Source organism: Choristoneura fumiferana, chromosome 27 (assembly GCF_025370935.1).
Source record: "Choristoneura fumiferana chromosome 27, NRCan_CFum_1, whole genome shotgun sequence".
Classification (NCBI taxonomy): Eukaryota; Metazoa; Arthropoda; class Insecta; order Lepidoptera; family Tortricidae; genus Choristoneura; species Choristoneura fumiferana.
This window is the reverse complement of record NC_133498.1, coordinates 8,953,509-8,969,745: the sequence shown is the minus strand read 5'-3', so window position 1 is coordinate 8,969,745 and position 16,237 is coordinate 8,953,509. Positions and strand designations below refer to the sequence as shown.

Genomic DNA, 16,237 nt, shown 5'->3' with positions numbered 1-16,237 from the left:
TCTTTTTAACATTAAAAATAATCGAATTTCATTCGCCATCAAATACACAACGGTGTTTTCGTGTCTATAAAATTGCAAAATTTGAACGCTTTATTGTTTCGAACCATCGAGGTTAACTGTTGAGAATTTGTGCTGAACTAGTAGAAAATTAGCCTGTATTTACTTCCTACTTACTTTGCTGTCTCATCAAGAATAAATTCAAGTTCCTTGTTAATATTTGCTAATTTTGTCTTGCATTACGTACGCTGAACTGTACAGTCAAGGGCAAAGATATCAACACGGCCAAAGTTGCAAAAATATGTATACACGGTCTTAATGTTAAGTGCATAAAGTCGTGTATATATATTTTTGTAAATTTGGCCGTGTCGATATCTTTGCCCTTGACTGTACCACTACCATGAGTTTACAGTGACCGTACTCGATAGCGACGGCGTAAATTATTTGTAGAGGCGCTGTACAATTCTCCATACAAATAATTTACGCCGTCGCTATCGAGTACGGTCACTGTAAACTCATGGTAGTGGTACTGAGTATCCTTTCAAAGGTTCACGTTGCCCGTAATACGTACTTAATTTGTGGCTTTCCCGCGGTGTTGGTTCTAAAATACCCTATAGCACACAAAAACGTGTCTCAAAGCTGTATATATTTTTAATAGTGCAAATAAAAGGGCCGAAAGGAAGGTTGGACATTTAGGAATAGGATAATACGTAATCATCTCGCTGTTGCCGACGAATGTAGTTTCCATTCGTGTCGTTATATACTTAAAATAATTTGCTTTCGACTTGTCGATGCTGTGTTTTCCTTCATCTATTAGGTACGTTGTTTTCCTTTTATTAGGATTCAATACTGCTAAAGATAGGTACTAATAGTAAAGTACAAATCATCAATGATACAGTTATGTCGCGTAAGTATATCTAGGTAGTGCCACGAGCGTTGAAGTGAATAATTACATACGCAGCTACAAAAACAACTGATCGCACAAAAGGAGAATGAATGAAATTAATGAGCAAATGTCAAAATCCTGCTGTCATTATACAAAATGTTCTTGTGTGCGTGACCTCATCTCTAGTGGCAGTACCTATAACCAACGATGCCTAGTGTTTTGCTAGTGTCATGTAACCTAGAAAAAGTAGCGAGATTTCACGGCGGGTGTACCTACATAAAGTATAACACAGAGAAATTTATTTTAAAACCCTCCTGTAAAACTTTGTTTTTAGTTAGATTTTTTTTTATTCGACTGGATAGCAAACGGGCAAGTGGCATTAGCCATTGTCAGTTGCGCGGCATAGCAGTATCATTGATGAAGTAATAAAATATAAAATTTAATTCATTGTTCATATACTAGGGTTTTATACGCTAAGCTTATTTCAGTCCTTATTTTGTATTCAGTGCGTCATCCTTCAATCACTATATCTGGAAATGTAAAAAGTTTTGACATTATTCCACGACTGTTTATACAATGTAGATGGTATCTCATAGCTGTTAAAGTTAGCTGTACTTTGAAGACAGTTAATGAAATGCATAATATTGCTCTAGCGATCTAAATAGCACTGTTAAATGATATATGTGTAAAATGGTCAGTGATACTTACAAATCGTGGTACAATAATGTCAAAACTCTAAATACATTCTATGATCCAAATGCATTCACATAAGTATAGGAACTGACTAAAAAAAAACAAATTGACAACGATCTTGACGATTACTTACATTATGTTTTAATTAACATCAAAGTTATCTCATTTGGTATTCAAAAGGGAAATCATCTAGACTTTAATATAGATCGTCGGCTCAGGATGACTTCGTCCACAGTCCCATTTCGTCACCTTCTTAAATCGTCCTCATTCGCATATAGTCTACTGTTCTGATTCGCCAACATTCCTACATCGCCATTTTCCTATCTTGTCCGCTTTCTTACGTGGGCCACAGTACCGGATCGTCAACAGTCTCATTTCGACTACAGTGCTAATACGTCAACATTCCAATTTAGACCACGGCAGTGGCGTAGCTAGGTAACCTAGGGCCCTGGGGCAAATAAAAAAATGGGGCCCACTGCTATCAAAACTGGTAAGGTTTTTTGAAGTAAAATCATTATATATACAAATACTTTAAAAATGCTAAGCAACTTTATCATCAGCTATAAAGTAGAATTTCGAGGGCCCCTGAGCTTGAGGGCCCCGGGGCACTGCCCCGCCTAGCCCCTTGGTAGCTACGCCACTGGACCACGGTGCCAATTCGTCAACATTATTGCATAGTTCTTATCCAGACTAATATATAAAATAAATGCTCTATAAAATGATAATTGAAAAGGGTCTTTTTTTTGCAAATTACTATAGGGATATTTTGCTATTTACAACGCTTAAATTGATCATCTCTGTGAGACAACGTCTGGTAAACGTGGACGAGTTGGCACTACTGACCAAGTAGTACTGTGATCTATAAAAGCAAGTGGACGAGTTGGCATTGTTGTCGAAATAGGAATTTAGACAAAATGGGGTATGGACGATAACAGAAAGTGGACGAGTTAGGAATTGTAGGCTGACGACATGGCATCGTGGATGATTTAAGAAGATGACGAAATGGGACTGTGGACGAAGTCATCCTGAGCCAGATCGTCTTATTTTATGAATTGATTACTGACATTGACTGTGTCACCTGACAAATATCACGATTTGAACGTCTTAGTTTACCGCTAGTTAACTATGCTATAGATAACCTCTACGTTCGAGTTCGGGGATTCGCGCTGTCATCGTTCATCCACCATCACCTCTCATATTTCGTTTTCTAGAATTTTTTTACCGTACAACGGCAAAAACTACTAGACACTGGCAAAATTGTCCTCCGATGGACAGAGCCATATTTTTTTAAAGAAACAACAACTATGCTATATTCATTTCTAAATGTATGTCTGTCGCTTTAGGGCAGCATTTTATGATTGTTTGTGATTATATGATTTTGTTATTATATATGTTAATTTTTATGTTTTTTTTATTTACAGCGCATTGATATGAACTGTAATGCTGTACATTTTCATTGGTTAATAAATAAATAAATAACAAAAAATTACGGATCCAGGAGAACAGAAACAAATACCAAAACAGACAACTTTGACGTTTAAACCACTTGACAAGTATATAATACATTACAGACATTTTACGAATTTACTAAAAACACATCACAACACAAGATAAAACACACACACAAGATAAAGCGACAATACATTTATCTTTAAATATATTTCATGTAAAAATACTAGTATTCTGTTACATACCTATTCAGACATTTCAGACCCATATTGGCACAATTATACAACTTATGCCCATTTAAAAAATAAAAACAAAAAGATTTACTTGACTTGGCATTTTTCTCATAAAAAGTTAGCCCATCACTTGTTAGCAACCATTTCTTAGCTAAGTCACCATAATACACATATTAAATATTTAACTGTAACATAAAAAGATTTAAATAAAAAAAAGAACTATGTACAAAAATTAAAATAAAAATAAAAAAAAGAAATTAAATTGTTATGAATAGTACAAAAATACAATGCTCTCAAATACCAAAATTATTTACCGAAAAAATACATTTTTGTGTCAAATCTTGAAGAATAGGTTTGAGGAGACCATTTACTCTCATTGTTTTTTTAGTGTTTTTTTTTAAAGAACAACGGCTGGCAATTTTCTACCCTGATGGACACAGCAGTCATATAAAAAAAAACTAAACTAATTATTCAAATTAGTCATTCTTCCTTTTCAACTAGTGACACACAGCTTTTGCATTTAAAATATTAGTAGAAAGATTCGATTCTACAGCGGACACTGTTTTGTTTTTTTACAATCATACCAAGTTTCAAGTCCATGCCATTAATTGTTGAAGAATTCCGTCCTGAGGAGACGATTCTGGGGGGATTCGGGGTTTCTCTGCGGGATAGAATCAGAAATGATGATATCCGCAGTAGAACTAAGGTTACCGACATAGCTCGAAGAATTGCGAAACTGAAGTGGCAATGGGCGGGGCACATTGCTCGCAGGACTGATGGACGATGGGGTCAAAAGGTTCTCGAATGGCGTCCGCGGACCGGGAGACGAGCTGTCGGTAGGCCTCCAACAAGATGGAGCGACGACCTGGTTAAGATCGCGGGATCGCGGTGGATGCGAAAAGCACAAGACCGGTCTGAGTGGAGAGCCTTGGGGGAGGCCTATGTCCAGCAGTGGACGTCTTTCGGCTGACATGATGATGATGATGATGATGAGACGATTCTGGACGGACCACTAAATTCAACTACTGGAATATTTTACTGTCACCGGTACTTACATAAGTAAGCCAAATTTCAGCTCAATTGGTAATGTTCGACCAGGTAATGGTCGAAAAATGGTTGCTAATTTGGAACGACTTTCAAACATACGAACGCAGCGAGTTAAATAAAGTTTTGTAAGGGATTACAATAAAACCGCTCCTCATATACGTATTCCTCAGGAATTTGGCACAAAATATTCCAACGATACTAATTAGAAACAATCACAATTCTGCAGAAAGCAGTCTATTATTCTGATGCTTCATTTACTAGACTGTATCGCTTAAGTCCATAATCCATAATACTTGTGTCTTGTAACCACCCTTTCCCAAAGCCCAACTCAGCAAGGTGCCAAGAGAGGATAAAGTTTATACAGTGTGTTATCGGCAGCCAGTTTTTTTTTTAAGGGAGGATAAAGTAACGTTAACGTTTTCGCTCTTCCTTCATCAACCGCACAGCAAAAGAGTGGAATTCCCTGCCTGCGACTGTGTTTCCTGAACACTACAATTTGGCCGCCTTCAAGTCTAGGGTGAATGAGCATTTACTAGGCAAGCGTGCTCCATCGTAGGCCTCATCTTCGCTTTCCATCAGGCGTGATTGTGGCCAAACGCAAGCCTATACAGTACAAAAAAAAAAAAAACGTATTTCTGTAACTTAACCATGACAGTAATTTAATTCATCATCATCATCCCAGCCTATAACGTCCCACTGCTGGGCACAGGCCTCCTCTCACAATGAGAGGGCTTGAGCGGTAGTTCCCACGCAGGCCCAGTGCGGATTGGGAACTTCACACACACCATTGAATTGCTTCGCAGGTTTGTGCAGGTTTGTCCTTTACACTTACTTGTCAATTTACTTTGCTTTGCTGCACAGCACATTGAATTGCTGGCAATTATAATTTTGTTACAAAGTTACCAAAGTCTGAATTTAAGTTTATTAATTAAATTAATGCCATGGTTTAGTTACAGTAATATGTTACTTTAGCCTCCTTTTAAAAAGTCTAGCTGCCAGTAACACACTGTAGAAGTATTTTAAATTCTTGTTCTTCAGAATATAAATACACTACCCTGAAAAGGAATTTCTAAGCATTTGTCCCAAATAACCCACATTTGTATGTATGATTATGATTATCCATATGTAACTAGCACAGAAGAGGGGTCACTATCTAAACTCCTGTTCGTATGGGCTAGGGTCGGTGAAGAGAGAAACCAATGGAGATCAAAAAGACTAACCTAAGCACCTCGCAGTCTAACGGGAGAACGCATGCTCTTCTCCCGGCTTTCCAGCAAATGGCTGAAGCAAGACTGTAGGTAGATAAGAAACCCCACCAACCTCCCCTTCTCCGTAGTGACCCCAGGGAGTTGGGAACATGCAGTCGAGTATTTTAGCCGGTGAGAGCCCGACACTATCTTGGTCCTCCCTAACCATTTGTCCGTAGTGGATTTTTCCCGACTACACGCCCCCTCCAATGAAGCACCTCAGATAAAATTTCAAAAACAAAAACAAGTAAGCAAAGGTGACTAGTGTCTTTGGCTTTTAAGGCAACTCAATAAAGAAAAAACCATTCTCATTAGTGACATTCCGCTATTCTTACCGACCATTAGTGCACAAAATAACAAGCACAAGTGCAAATAGCATGGGGAAAAGCACAATCTTCTCGTTCAATTGAAGCACTAGTTGATACTAGAGACTTTACTTCCAATTTAGTACCCACTGTTGCACAAGTTGGTATGTACCAGAGACTACTTTCAATTTAGTTACCACTCTTGCACAAGTTCATACCAGAGACTCTACTTCCACTTTAGTTAACACTGGTGCACAAATTGGTACCAGAGACTTTATTTCCAATTTAGTTACTACTGGTGCACAAGTTGGTACCATAGACTTTACTCCAAACTCCGGTTCCTGTTTTCCTTCACTGGATCGAGCATCCGAAGCCGATGGCACTGAAGAGAGGCGCGGCCCCCAAGCCCCCGTCACCATCGGCGACTCCTGTTAGATACTTCGCCCTGGTGCAATCCACGCACGTGCAATTATCGGTCAGGGTGCAAAGACCCCGGGCTGTAGCGATGGCTTCCCATTTGATCTGTTCGTCGTGGTTACTGCTGCCACTTAAGAGGTTCTGTTGGGAATGAGTTAGGTGAGTCAGTAAGCTTTTGCCTTTTGGCATGTTTAAGATGAGATCCTGGCTTGTCGCCGGAAATATTTTCTCAAATTATTAATTTCCCAACTGTTTCATATGGACGAACATTTTTTTTTGAAACTGTAAACTATTCAAGATATGTTTCAGTGTCCCGTTACATTCCGTTTCTGATACGTTCCTATTATCGTCATGGTATGATACGGTGTACTCTTGGTAGGTGGGTAGTGACCTTAATAATGGGGATCGCATCAAGTAAAAAAATGGCATTACCTGCATAACCTGCACATCGCTGGCTCTCCACATATCCCTATCCCTCAGCTGCTGGAACTCTTTGACCTTCCGTCCGTTTTTCTTCTTTTTCATGTACAACACAGCCAAGGATTTGTCCATCGGTCTGAGGACGCTAGGGGTTATGGGCGTCTCGTCAAACTGTATGGAGTTGGCGTCGCAGGAGGTTGAGGCATCGTCGTTGTCTATGGCTAGGGTGTCGTCGTGTTGGTACTCCTTGGATGACTGGTTGGTTAGGTTGTGGTAGCTCATCTATGAGAAAAAAAAACCGGTTCAGTGTAAGGACTCGCACCGCGCACCTATGATTATGTACAAACTTTTAGGTGTCTATGAATATCCGTGTTAGTAGAGCTCTCCTAAGTACTCGTATAATGGCAGTGTGAGGTCGGGCGTTTTCGATGGTTACCTATAGCTATGAGAATTAGGCTGCAATTCAACAATGCCTACTTATTATGATTATGAATTTAAATGAATGATTTTAAACGCCGCCAAATTGGAATTCGAAATTCCTCGAAAACGATGAGGCTTTTACTAAAGTCATTTTTTGACATCTGGTAGACGACTTGCCCCCTATCACCCCTTTAAGTTCGTTGTACGGGATATCCCGTATGAAGTAAAGATAAATTCGTTCAAATATGTAAGAACAAAGAGATAGAAGGTGTCTCTGCCCTCTGAACTAAGATGAACGTGTTGATTAGGATATTTCTAACCCATGTACAAAGCCTTTACCAAACGCCAGTGTATTAACGAAGAAATGACTGATTTAGGATTTAATACTTCGGAAGAGTCGTACCTACATGAAGATAAATGATTATATGTTTTTTTTTTTACTATCGTCTAATTAAATAATTTGCAATATTAGGACATACCTGAGACTAACTCTACTCGGGATTTCGATCATTGTCCAGAGAGTAGTGCGTGTATTATGTCATACATTGACAGTTACAAGGAAAATGGCGCTGCCATCTAATGAGGGTTTTCCGACAAGCGAAATATCGCTAAATAGAAGAAAGAGAGGAAATATATTTATTCGTAACATTGATTTAAGTACAGAACAGACAAAATAATTACAAAAACGACAGACAGATGGAGAAAACAGTGTCACGAAACGTATCCACCTCAGCATAAAGCCGGCTCGAGAGCCAGCCAGCCAACCAAGCCAAAAAAAGCCAGCGCTGGTCTTCCGATGGGACCGTGAGGCCGTCAGATGGCGTTAGTATCGTCGGGTCCGTTTGCCATTTGCGTCATGTTTGTGATTGGTTAAATAACGAATTGAGCCAATCGCAAGCGAGACTGAAACGACAAACGTGTTAATGTAAACACCTGACACTAGGATGTATAATTTTACACCTTTGCCTTCCTACCATTAAAAATAATATTTTTTCTTCCCGCTCTTCCGGCTGTCAACACTGTATCGATGCCAATACCAATCTCGTGTACTTGTGATAAAATTATAATAAAAACACATTAATCTGCAACAAATGTCTTTAATATGAACAAATAAAACCATAACAAAACGGACCACACGATACTAACGCCATCTAGCGATATTTCGCCTGTCGGAAAACACTCATTCCTACTCCCTTGGTCTACGTAGTTTTGGAGTTTGACATGTGGATAATTAATGGATTGTTGGCCCCGGTCACAGTTTTATATCTTAATAAATAAAGATTAACTACCTCACAATATAAGATGGAAAGAGATGTCGCGTAAGCTAAATAGTAAATTGTACAACAAGTGTAAAAAACCAGAGCCGCAGACGAGGGTCGGTGTTAAGTCGTGGTTAAAAGGGCCACTATTCGAGCGTTTCAACCATCTTAATTTGCGTAAAAATGTGACCACATTTTTTATGAATGGACTGTAGAGTTTGATCAAATTTTGGATTATTTTGAAGACGTCCTGTAGGTACTTCTACTAGATAACCTGGAAACTGTAACAGAATCTTCTGCCATGTCAACATAAAAGATGTGCCCACGAAAATCAAATAAAACAAACGTAAATTAAATAAAAAATAGTTTTATGAGCATGTTATATACCTACACTGTTTTTCAATTCGATTGCGAGTATTTGCGAGTGAAGTAAAATGTGTTGAGAACAGTAATTTGCGAAAACCTATATTGACCTTTTTGTTAAATACCTACCAATGGGTCATCTATTGTATTTCCTGAATTCGCTCGTCCGAAGGATATTTGGCTTTCAGAGGCAACCTGAAATACATAACTGCTTATTATCAAATTCTACTGAAACTAGATCATTAAGAAAACCACTGGCACAGGATGATACGCTTTTTACTAAGGAGTGACGCCCCGAACTTTGACGCGCTTCATCTTTGATATTTTTTTGAAAAAAGAATGAATACCTAAGAAGATAATTTACCTAAGTTCTAAAAATTTATGTTTTTTATTGAGTTACTATCAAGGTTTTAAACATTTCTATTACGTATTTATGATATGATTATGAGGCACAGGCCAACAACAACGAAAAATCAGCATATAACTATGCACCTCTCACATCTGTTGATGTCGAACGGTCGTTCTCTGTATATATAAATGGATCCTCAATATTAAAAGAAATCGATTGACAATATTAAACATAGAAAAAATAATGAGACAAAACAAAACAAATTAAATTTATTTTGAACAATACCGACTTATCCATATACTGATAATGTAACTAACAGCTAAATATATTTTTTTACCCAGGAATCTACCCTATTGCATGTACAGTACATGACAATACTACATATTCTGTGCCACTGTCAGGTTGACACCTAGTAAAACTGGTACAGTGAAGCGTCTAAATCGGACGATTGATCAGTATCAATGGTTCGATGTAGGCGCTCCACTATATTGATAGTTTTCAGGGCATGCGATAAAACGGACAATGAGATAGGTCCTATTGTTAGCGTTGAAACAAAACTATCCGTATCGCTCTCTCACTTCTGTATCATCCCCATTTAGTATGTACAGTACAACTAGAAAGTTAATGTCGCTCGCAACTCGACGGTTTTCTTCGTTTTCCTGAAGATTCAAATAAGAAAAAAAGAAAATCGATCTTTTGTTTCGAGTTCCGATCCGAAATTAGTTTTAGTGTACATCGTAGTGCGGAGTAGGGTGAGCGTCTAAGAGATTAGAAATAACGAACCTCTTTCTACGTGTTCAGAATGACAGTTATTTTCTTTTATTACTTACTCTGTGGGCTCTGTGGCACAAAGATCTTTTTTTTACCTGCATAGAAACAAATATCCTCAAGGGTAGTTTTTAACCGTAGCAGGTGGAAGAGGACAGGATGGACACCTAACACAACTGATGTAGTAGAGCGTCTACGCACCACTATTAAAGAATTGACATATAGCTCTAAATACGCCCGCAAGAGGGGCAACTTGTAGCTTAATATAAGAAATATGAAAACGCTAAATTAATCAAACAAAGACCTAATGAATCATTTGCTAAAGTTACAAATTAATTCAGCGTAGCGCGAGAGTGTGAGGTGTGATCGGTAGCTGTATCTTGGACAGTCTTGGTGTTAAGCTTGATAGTCAATTATTATAGATTTTTTTTTGTTAATTAATATAATTTGTAACAATTCAGCAATAACGGGGGTATTGTAATAATTTTTTAATTTGTGGTGTTTTTTTTTCTCTTTATTATACCCAGATACATCGAGTAGACTTTCTGTATCGCATGTCAACTAGGCTCCACATAATATCAATATCGGTTCACCTCCCGTGGCTCAACAAATGCTGAGTGGATTCCTTTTTCATAGCATTTTTAATAATAATGTTATTCTACTTATGAAATACTTAAATATTTTATATTATTATATGACTGTATGCAAATAAGCGATGTGCGACCAGAATTGCATTTCATTCTGTCGCAGCAAGAATTGCTATTTATTCAAACGAGTTTGCGGAGAGAATTTTCTGTACCTTGTATTATTATGTATTCTGTGTCTGAACGAACAAAGGTTGTTAGTTAAATAAGAGCTTAATAAAGAGAAGAATTCTGCTGATCTCAAGTAGATAAATGATCTATACGTTACAGCCATATCGGAATAACTAGATAACTACCTCTAACCACCTATATCTAAAGTTAACTGAACTCTAAACAAAGTCTCTGTTCATTCAAATATTGACGGCAAGTTATTGTTTATCTCCATCAGTCCCGAATACACAGTATTGAACCTTTTTAACCACAACTTTCACTATAACAAAGTCTTATGTAGCTTTCCGTGTAAAGGATTTTAACCCTTGTTGTGATAAGCGAAGGGTTTACGCTGGAGTAGCTTTACTCACACTAAAGTCGTTTGGTGCGGACACTGTGGTCAGGAAATGAGCCCCATGTTGGGCGCCAATCAAAAGTTGGCATTTGTCAAATGATCTGGGGTTTTCATATTAGTGCAGTACTTCGGGCTTGGTTAATTATTTACTTATTTACTGGGCCTTACCCGCGTCTTTGCACGCGTAAACCATTAGCAAGTGAATTTAAATTCCGACGAAATTCCCGTGGGAAACCCAAAAATCACAGCGTCAACCCTCATCGAATTTCATGTCTCTAATTATAGTACTTGAAACTGTGGGACCGCTCTCGTGAGAATTTTGGGACAAAAAGTAGTCATCATACCAAATTTCGTCCAAATGATGACGATGGCTGATGATGGATGATGATGACATAGAAATACATTGGATATATTACTTGTACATTCAAAGATATAACAAAAAAAAAAAACATAAAAAGGCAAATAGCAATGTCTGAGTCTGATAGCATGAAATCTATTATTTACTAACTTAATTAGAACACAAATTTGCCCGCGAGATAGTTCACAACAAAGTTGCTCACGGCGGAGGGATCGTGTTCCTTCAATTACTTTAAAAGCTTTCAGGCAGCGGCCACGAGATTTCATAATAATATTAAGATACGGCAGAATCAGGTGTTGTCAAATACCGTATTGTAATGTACTCACATCTTCGTCATCACTGTCGAGCTGCAGAATTGATATGTCTGGAGAGTGGAGTTCGTCGATGGTGCCTTTACTCGTTGAGGGGATCGGGGACCCAGGGGTCACTGGTGGGGCACAAAAATAAATTATCAAGCGACTGTAACATTCGAAGAAAATGTTTGGGTAAGTTGGCTACCACGACATTTAGCATTTATTAGTTAACTGACGGTTAAATGTGATGCCGTCTCCGACTATTCGAACAAAACAAATAGAGACGGAATCAATGGATGGTGAAACAGCCAGCTTAGTTGTGCGTGCGAAGTCCCCACTCCGCAATGAGGAGATGGGAGGCTACTGCCTAGCTGTTAGGCATTCTCTTCCGTGGTAACTAGGACGTATGTAAAATTAAATACAATGTGTTTTTTCTCAAAGATGACGTCGAATTACAAATAATAGGCCGGGATGTATCGCTCTGCAGGCGCTGCGGCTCGGCAGCCGGCGCGCGGTCACTCTAGCGGCCTGCAAAGAGATTTCATACAACTTTCCCGGCCGCTGGCCGGCAATGCGACCGTCTTTTGTTTCAACGCGCGCTCTCCGGCACCACCGCCAGCAGCCACGCAACAGCAGGGCTACTACGAAACTCAAAACTCGAAGTTCGTGTCGTGCGGTCTCTCTGACATTTCTACTATTTAATACGAGAGCGAGAGGAACGGCACGATACGAACTTCGTGTTTCAAGTTTCGTAGTAGCCCTGCAGCGCCCTACTAGCGTCCCGCCAGCTTCATTTCAGGTTCATTCCACTCCAGGTTCATTGATATAGAACTACTTACTTTACTGTATTTCTTATAAGATAATTCTTAGGCATATCGTGAAATGCCGTCATTTCATGATAGCCTACTTAGGTATTTCATGATCCAACAGATTTTTCGATCAGGCGACGACACATACTGAGTTGTATGTAATTAATTACAAGGAGTTGATTTAAGCCAAAGCTAATTTTTCACTGGGCACAATAAAAAAGGGAATTAAAAAACAATCACAACCTGACTTAAAGCATAGTGTACCTAATCGATGGATTCTGAGCAAGCTACTTTCTGGTTTTTAGTTATTTTATATAATACTAAACCGGGTGTGGCCTGTAACACGAGCAAATGCTTAATTAAAACATAGACTGTACTCGTCAAACTGAGCAACATTAGTTCAGCGACTTTTAAAATGTATACGTAATTAGTTTTTTTTTGTACTTTTATAGGAGCAGAGGCAGACCCAAGAGGAGATGGCGGGACGACCTGAGCGCTTTTCAGCTCGATTGGCAGGTGCATGCCCAGGACAGGGAAGAGTGGCGGAGAAAAGGGGAAGCCTTTGCCCAGCAGTGGGACATAATACAGGCTACATAAAAAAAACACTTTAAGGTTTGTTTGTTTGTTTAAATATACTTACTTTTTATTTTACAAAAAGGAAAAACACAAAGGCTACAAAGAAGTAAGTAGGTAAGTAAATAGTAAAGTAAGTTTATTCGGAGCAGCAATGTAAAGCAAAATGCTTGATGTTTGTAGCGTGACAGGCGACGTCAGTTGTGTTCTAGCCTCCAGGATGGCGTACATTGATTACAGTATTTAATTTGTATGATGAAGGGAAAATCTAAGGACTCCGTTATATTTAAAAGTCGCTGAACTAATGTTGTTCCGTTTGACGAGTAGGTACGATCTATGTTTTAATTATTTGCTTGTATTACAGGCCACACCAACTAGTATTGGTAACTATGATGACCATCCCATCTCCAGAGAGAGAAGCACCTTGTACTCGTAGAAGGGTTACCTTGTTCGGAGCTGGCGCTGTTTTGCAGCAAGTTCTCAGTCGAGGGCTGCTCCTGATGGTCCCTACTCCTTGTCTTGAACAGACCGAATTTCACAGGCGCCATCTAGCGACAAACATACAGAATTGTTATTTTTACCCAACTGCCCATAGAATTTATTGACTCAGGCGTTACCACAGAATAGATAGTACAAGGCGTTATTTTGCGGAGGTCCATAATATCAATGGCTTGCTCGCCAAGTAATAGTTTTAGTTCATTCTTATAGACATCACTATCGAAGTTAATATTTTTTTTGTATTTAATTGAGAATTACTTAAGACTATATTTAAAAAAAACATTCAGGAAAACTGTTAAATTAAATAGCACCTTTAAAATTAAACTGAAACAATTCGAAATATTCACAGTTCCAAAATAAACTTTAAATAAAACAATCTGGTTTTGAATTTTCAGATGAGAAAATTTCGAATTATTTCAGTTTAATTTTAAAAGGTGCGAAATATGAATTGTGGCGTTATCTGGGAAAAGGTACCTTGTTGTCGGTATTGAGTTATTGATATCCCCATAATCTACATACATTTAGCTATCGAACCGTGTAAGAAACATGCATGTAGGTTTAATAGATAATAAAAAAAAAATGTTAACCTCAAAAGCCAGAAAAGGTGATTATGAGAAAATTGAATTCAAACTTATACACCCAATACTTAATTACTTATGGGCTATCCGTAAAGTAGATAAGATACGTCACGACCATTTTTAGCACCCCCCCGTTGTCGCACGTATCGTATTGCTATGCAATGTTGTAATCATTTTGGTCACAAACCACCCTCCCCCTAAATGAGACGTTATTTATGTATGATCCTGATTTTGACCATCTCTACCGGTTGGTATGCCCTTAAGAGCCATACAAACTCTTATGACATTCCTCTAGACTCAAAACTGTCTCTGCACCAAATTTCATCTAGATCAGCTCAGCGGTTTAAGCGTTTAGAGGTAGCAGACAGATGGACACAGTTTTGTATTTATAATATTAGTATGCAATACGAAGTTTTGCTTTTGAAGTAGTTTACTTGCACAATACATCCATACTAATATTATAAATGCGAAAGTGTGTGTGTTTGTATGTTTGTCCGTCTTTCACGTCGAAACGAAGTAAATCGACGTGATTTTTGGTATAGAGATAGTGTATGAGCCCAAGAGTGACACAGGCTACTTTTTATCCCGGAAAAATACAGTTCCCGAGGGAACAGCGCGTGATAACCGAATTCCACGCGGGCGAAGCCGCGGGCAAAAGCTAGTGATATATTAAAGCTACAATTACAAAAATTTGTAAATAAGTAAGTATTGTATATTTTTTCGAAATAGGACCTTTGTATAAAGAAATAAAGGTAGAAAGAAAGAAAGAAGACATTTATTCACATTTACAGACACACAATACAACAAAATTAAAAATTAACAATAAACAACAAAAAAAAACAAAAGTGAGAATATATACACGGCATAAGAAGTTTGTACCGTAATTTGTGGTTGTTTTCACAGGGTTACATACACGTTTACCTAAAGTTCCTTTTTATGAAGTCGTGTTTTTAATTATAGGCGCCAAAGGAAACATATGTCGGTAAAGATATTAAGAGTTACTTTTCTTACTTGGATAGATAACTTTTTAATATATAGCAGTTCTATAGTTTTAAAATATAATATACTTACTTTTGTTTATTTCTTCACGAAAACATGACTGCTAACACCTATTATTTATATTTTACGTACGCACAACACATCACGCGCAATTTTCAAAAATCCCTCTAAAATTCGCAGAGACGGTAAATATTTATAAGTTCAGGTCAAAAATATGAATAAATTGGGATAAAAAATACAGGTTTTTAGTGAAAAAGTAGTAAAATGCAATGCTTCTAGTAAAAATATGCGTTCACGCTCGCTCTCTGAAAAACACTGGCTTCGGTTCTTTAAGGTGCCGACGAGGTACTTGGTATTTTGGCACAGGTTTTTAAATGGAACAGGTACTTTGTAAAGTAAGTTACTAAAATTGTACAGGGTGGCTCATTTAGGTCGGTCAGTATGGGAAAGTGAAACTATAAGACTTACGAAGATCTGTAGTTAGGAACCATGTCATCGATTTTAATACGAAGATAAACTGCATTCATACATTTAAAAAAACTTGTACTCAACTCGGGAATCAAACCCGCCGTTTTGAAAAAAAAAACTTACATTATTATTAAAGAATATGAAAACAATGCATTTTATTAATTTAAGATGTCGTGTACAGTACAGTACAGTACAATATTCTTGATGTGAGGGGCGGGGGGGCTTAAGCTTTGAAGTGTGGCGGACTAACAGTGGGGCCGAAGGGGCTGTCCCGGGGGGGCCCAAAATGACCGCAAGTTCTCTTTAAAGTTCTCTCAATAAAAAAAAAGTTTTTGTTAACATTGCATATCACTAATGTTAGGTAGCCACCAATTGGCCCGCTTTATTACGGGGTATAATGATATTGTAAAATTTAATGTTTTGCTTTTAACCATCTTGGAAAGTTCATTTCAAAATCCGATCATCGTGCATCGCGTTACTTTATGACGGCCTAAAACAAACACCACTTTTTTCTTTTTTAACCCTCGATGCAAAAATCGAGAGAAGAAAGAAAAGAATACCATGTTATAAGTTTGACGTAAATTTTTGTCTGTCGCATCTTAGCTCTCGAACGGAAAGGAAGCTCTCGTGAAAGTGAGTTTCCTTGCAGTAGTTCTACG

General features: G+C 38.0%; 2 protein-coding genes across 5 annotated transcripts in view; one reads left to right on the top strand and one right to left on the bottom strand.

Moving 5' to 3' along the window:
- The window catches only part of LOC141443296 (uncharacterized), a 465,577-nt gene that overhangs the window by 33,051 nt on the left and 416,289 nt on the right, over positions 1–16,237 (top strand). The window lies entirely within an intron of this gene.
- LOC141443303 (uncharacterized) lies at positions 374–15,401 on the bottom strand. 3 transcript variants are annotated; one of them, XM_074108538.1, is made up of 7 exons: positions 15,183–15,401; positions 13,481–13,583; positions 11,687–11,787; positions 8,866–8,931; positions 6,707–6,976; positions 6,172–6,415; positions 374–1,413 (listed from the first exon to the last, which is right to left on the bottom strand). In XM_074108538.1, exons 2-6 carry the CDS (start codon positions 13,581–13,583, stop codon positions 6,209–6,211), a joined length of 747 nt encoding a protein of 248 aa, XP_073964639.1. In that variant the 5' UTR covers positions 15,183–15,401; the 3' UTR covers positions 374–1,413; positions 6,172–6,208. The 3 variants fall into 3 exon arrangements, with proteins under 3 accessions (XP_073964639.1, XP_073964638.1, XP_073964640.1); XM_074108537.1 differs by having other exon boundaries at positions 374–6,415; XM_074108539.1 differs by lacking the exon at positions 8,866–8,931 and having other exon boundaries at positions 374–6,415.

What these genes read in the sequence shown, in the direction of transcription:
- LOC141443303 (XM_074108537.1), bottom strand. Translation starts at nt 13,583, where the DNA reads ATGGCGCCTGTGAAATTCGGTCTGTTCAAGACAAGGAGTAGGGACCAT. An exon ending in CAGCGCCAGCTCCGAACAAG is followed by an intron (nt 11,788 to 13,480) that starts GTAACCCTTCTA and finishes GTGCCCCACCAG; the next exon opens with TGACCCCTGGGTCCCCGATC. An exon ending in TCGACAGTGATGACGAAGAT is followed by an intron (nt 8,932 to 11,686) that starts GTGAGTACATTA and finishes TATGTATTTCAG; the next exon opens with GTTGCCTCTGAAAGCCAAAT.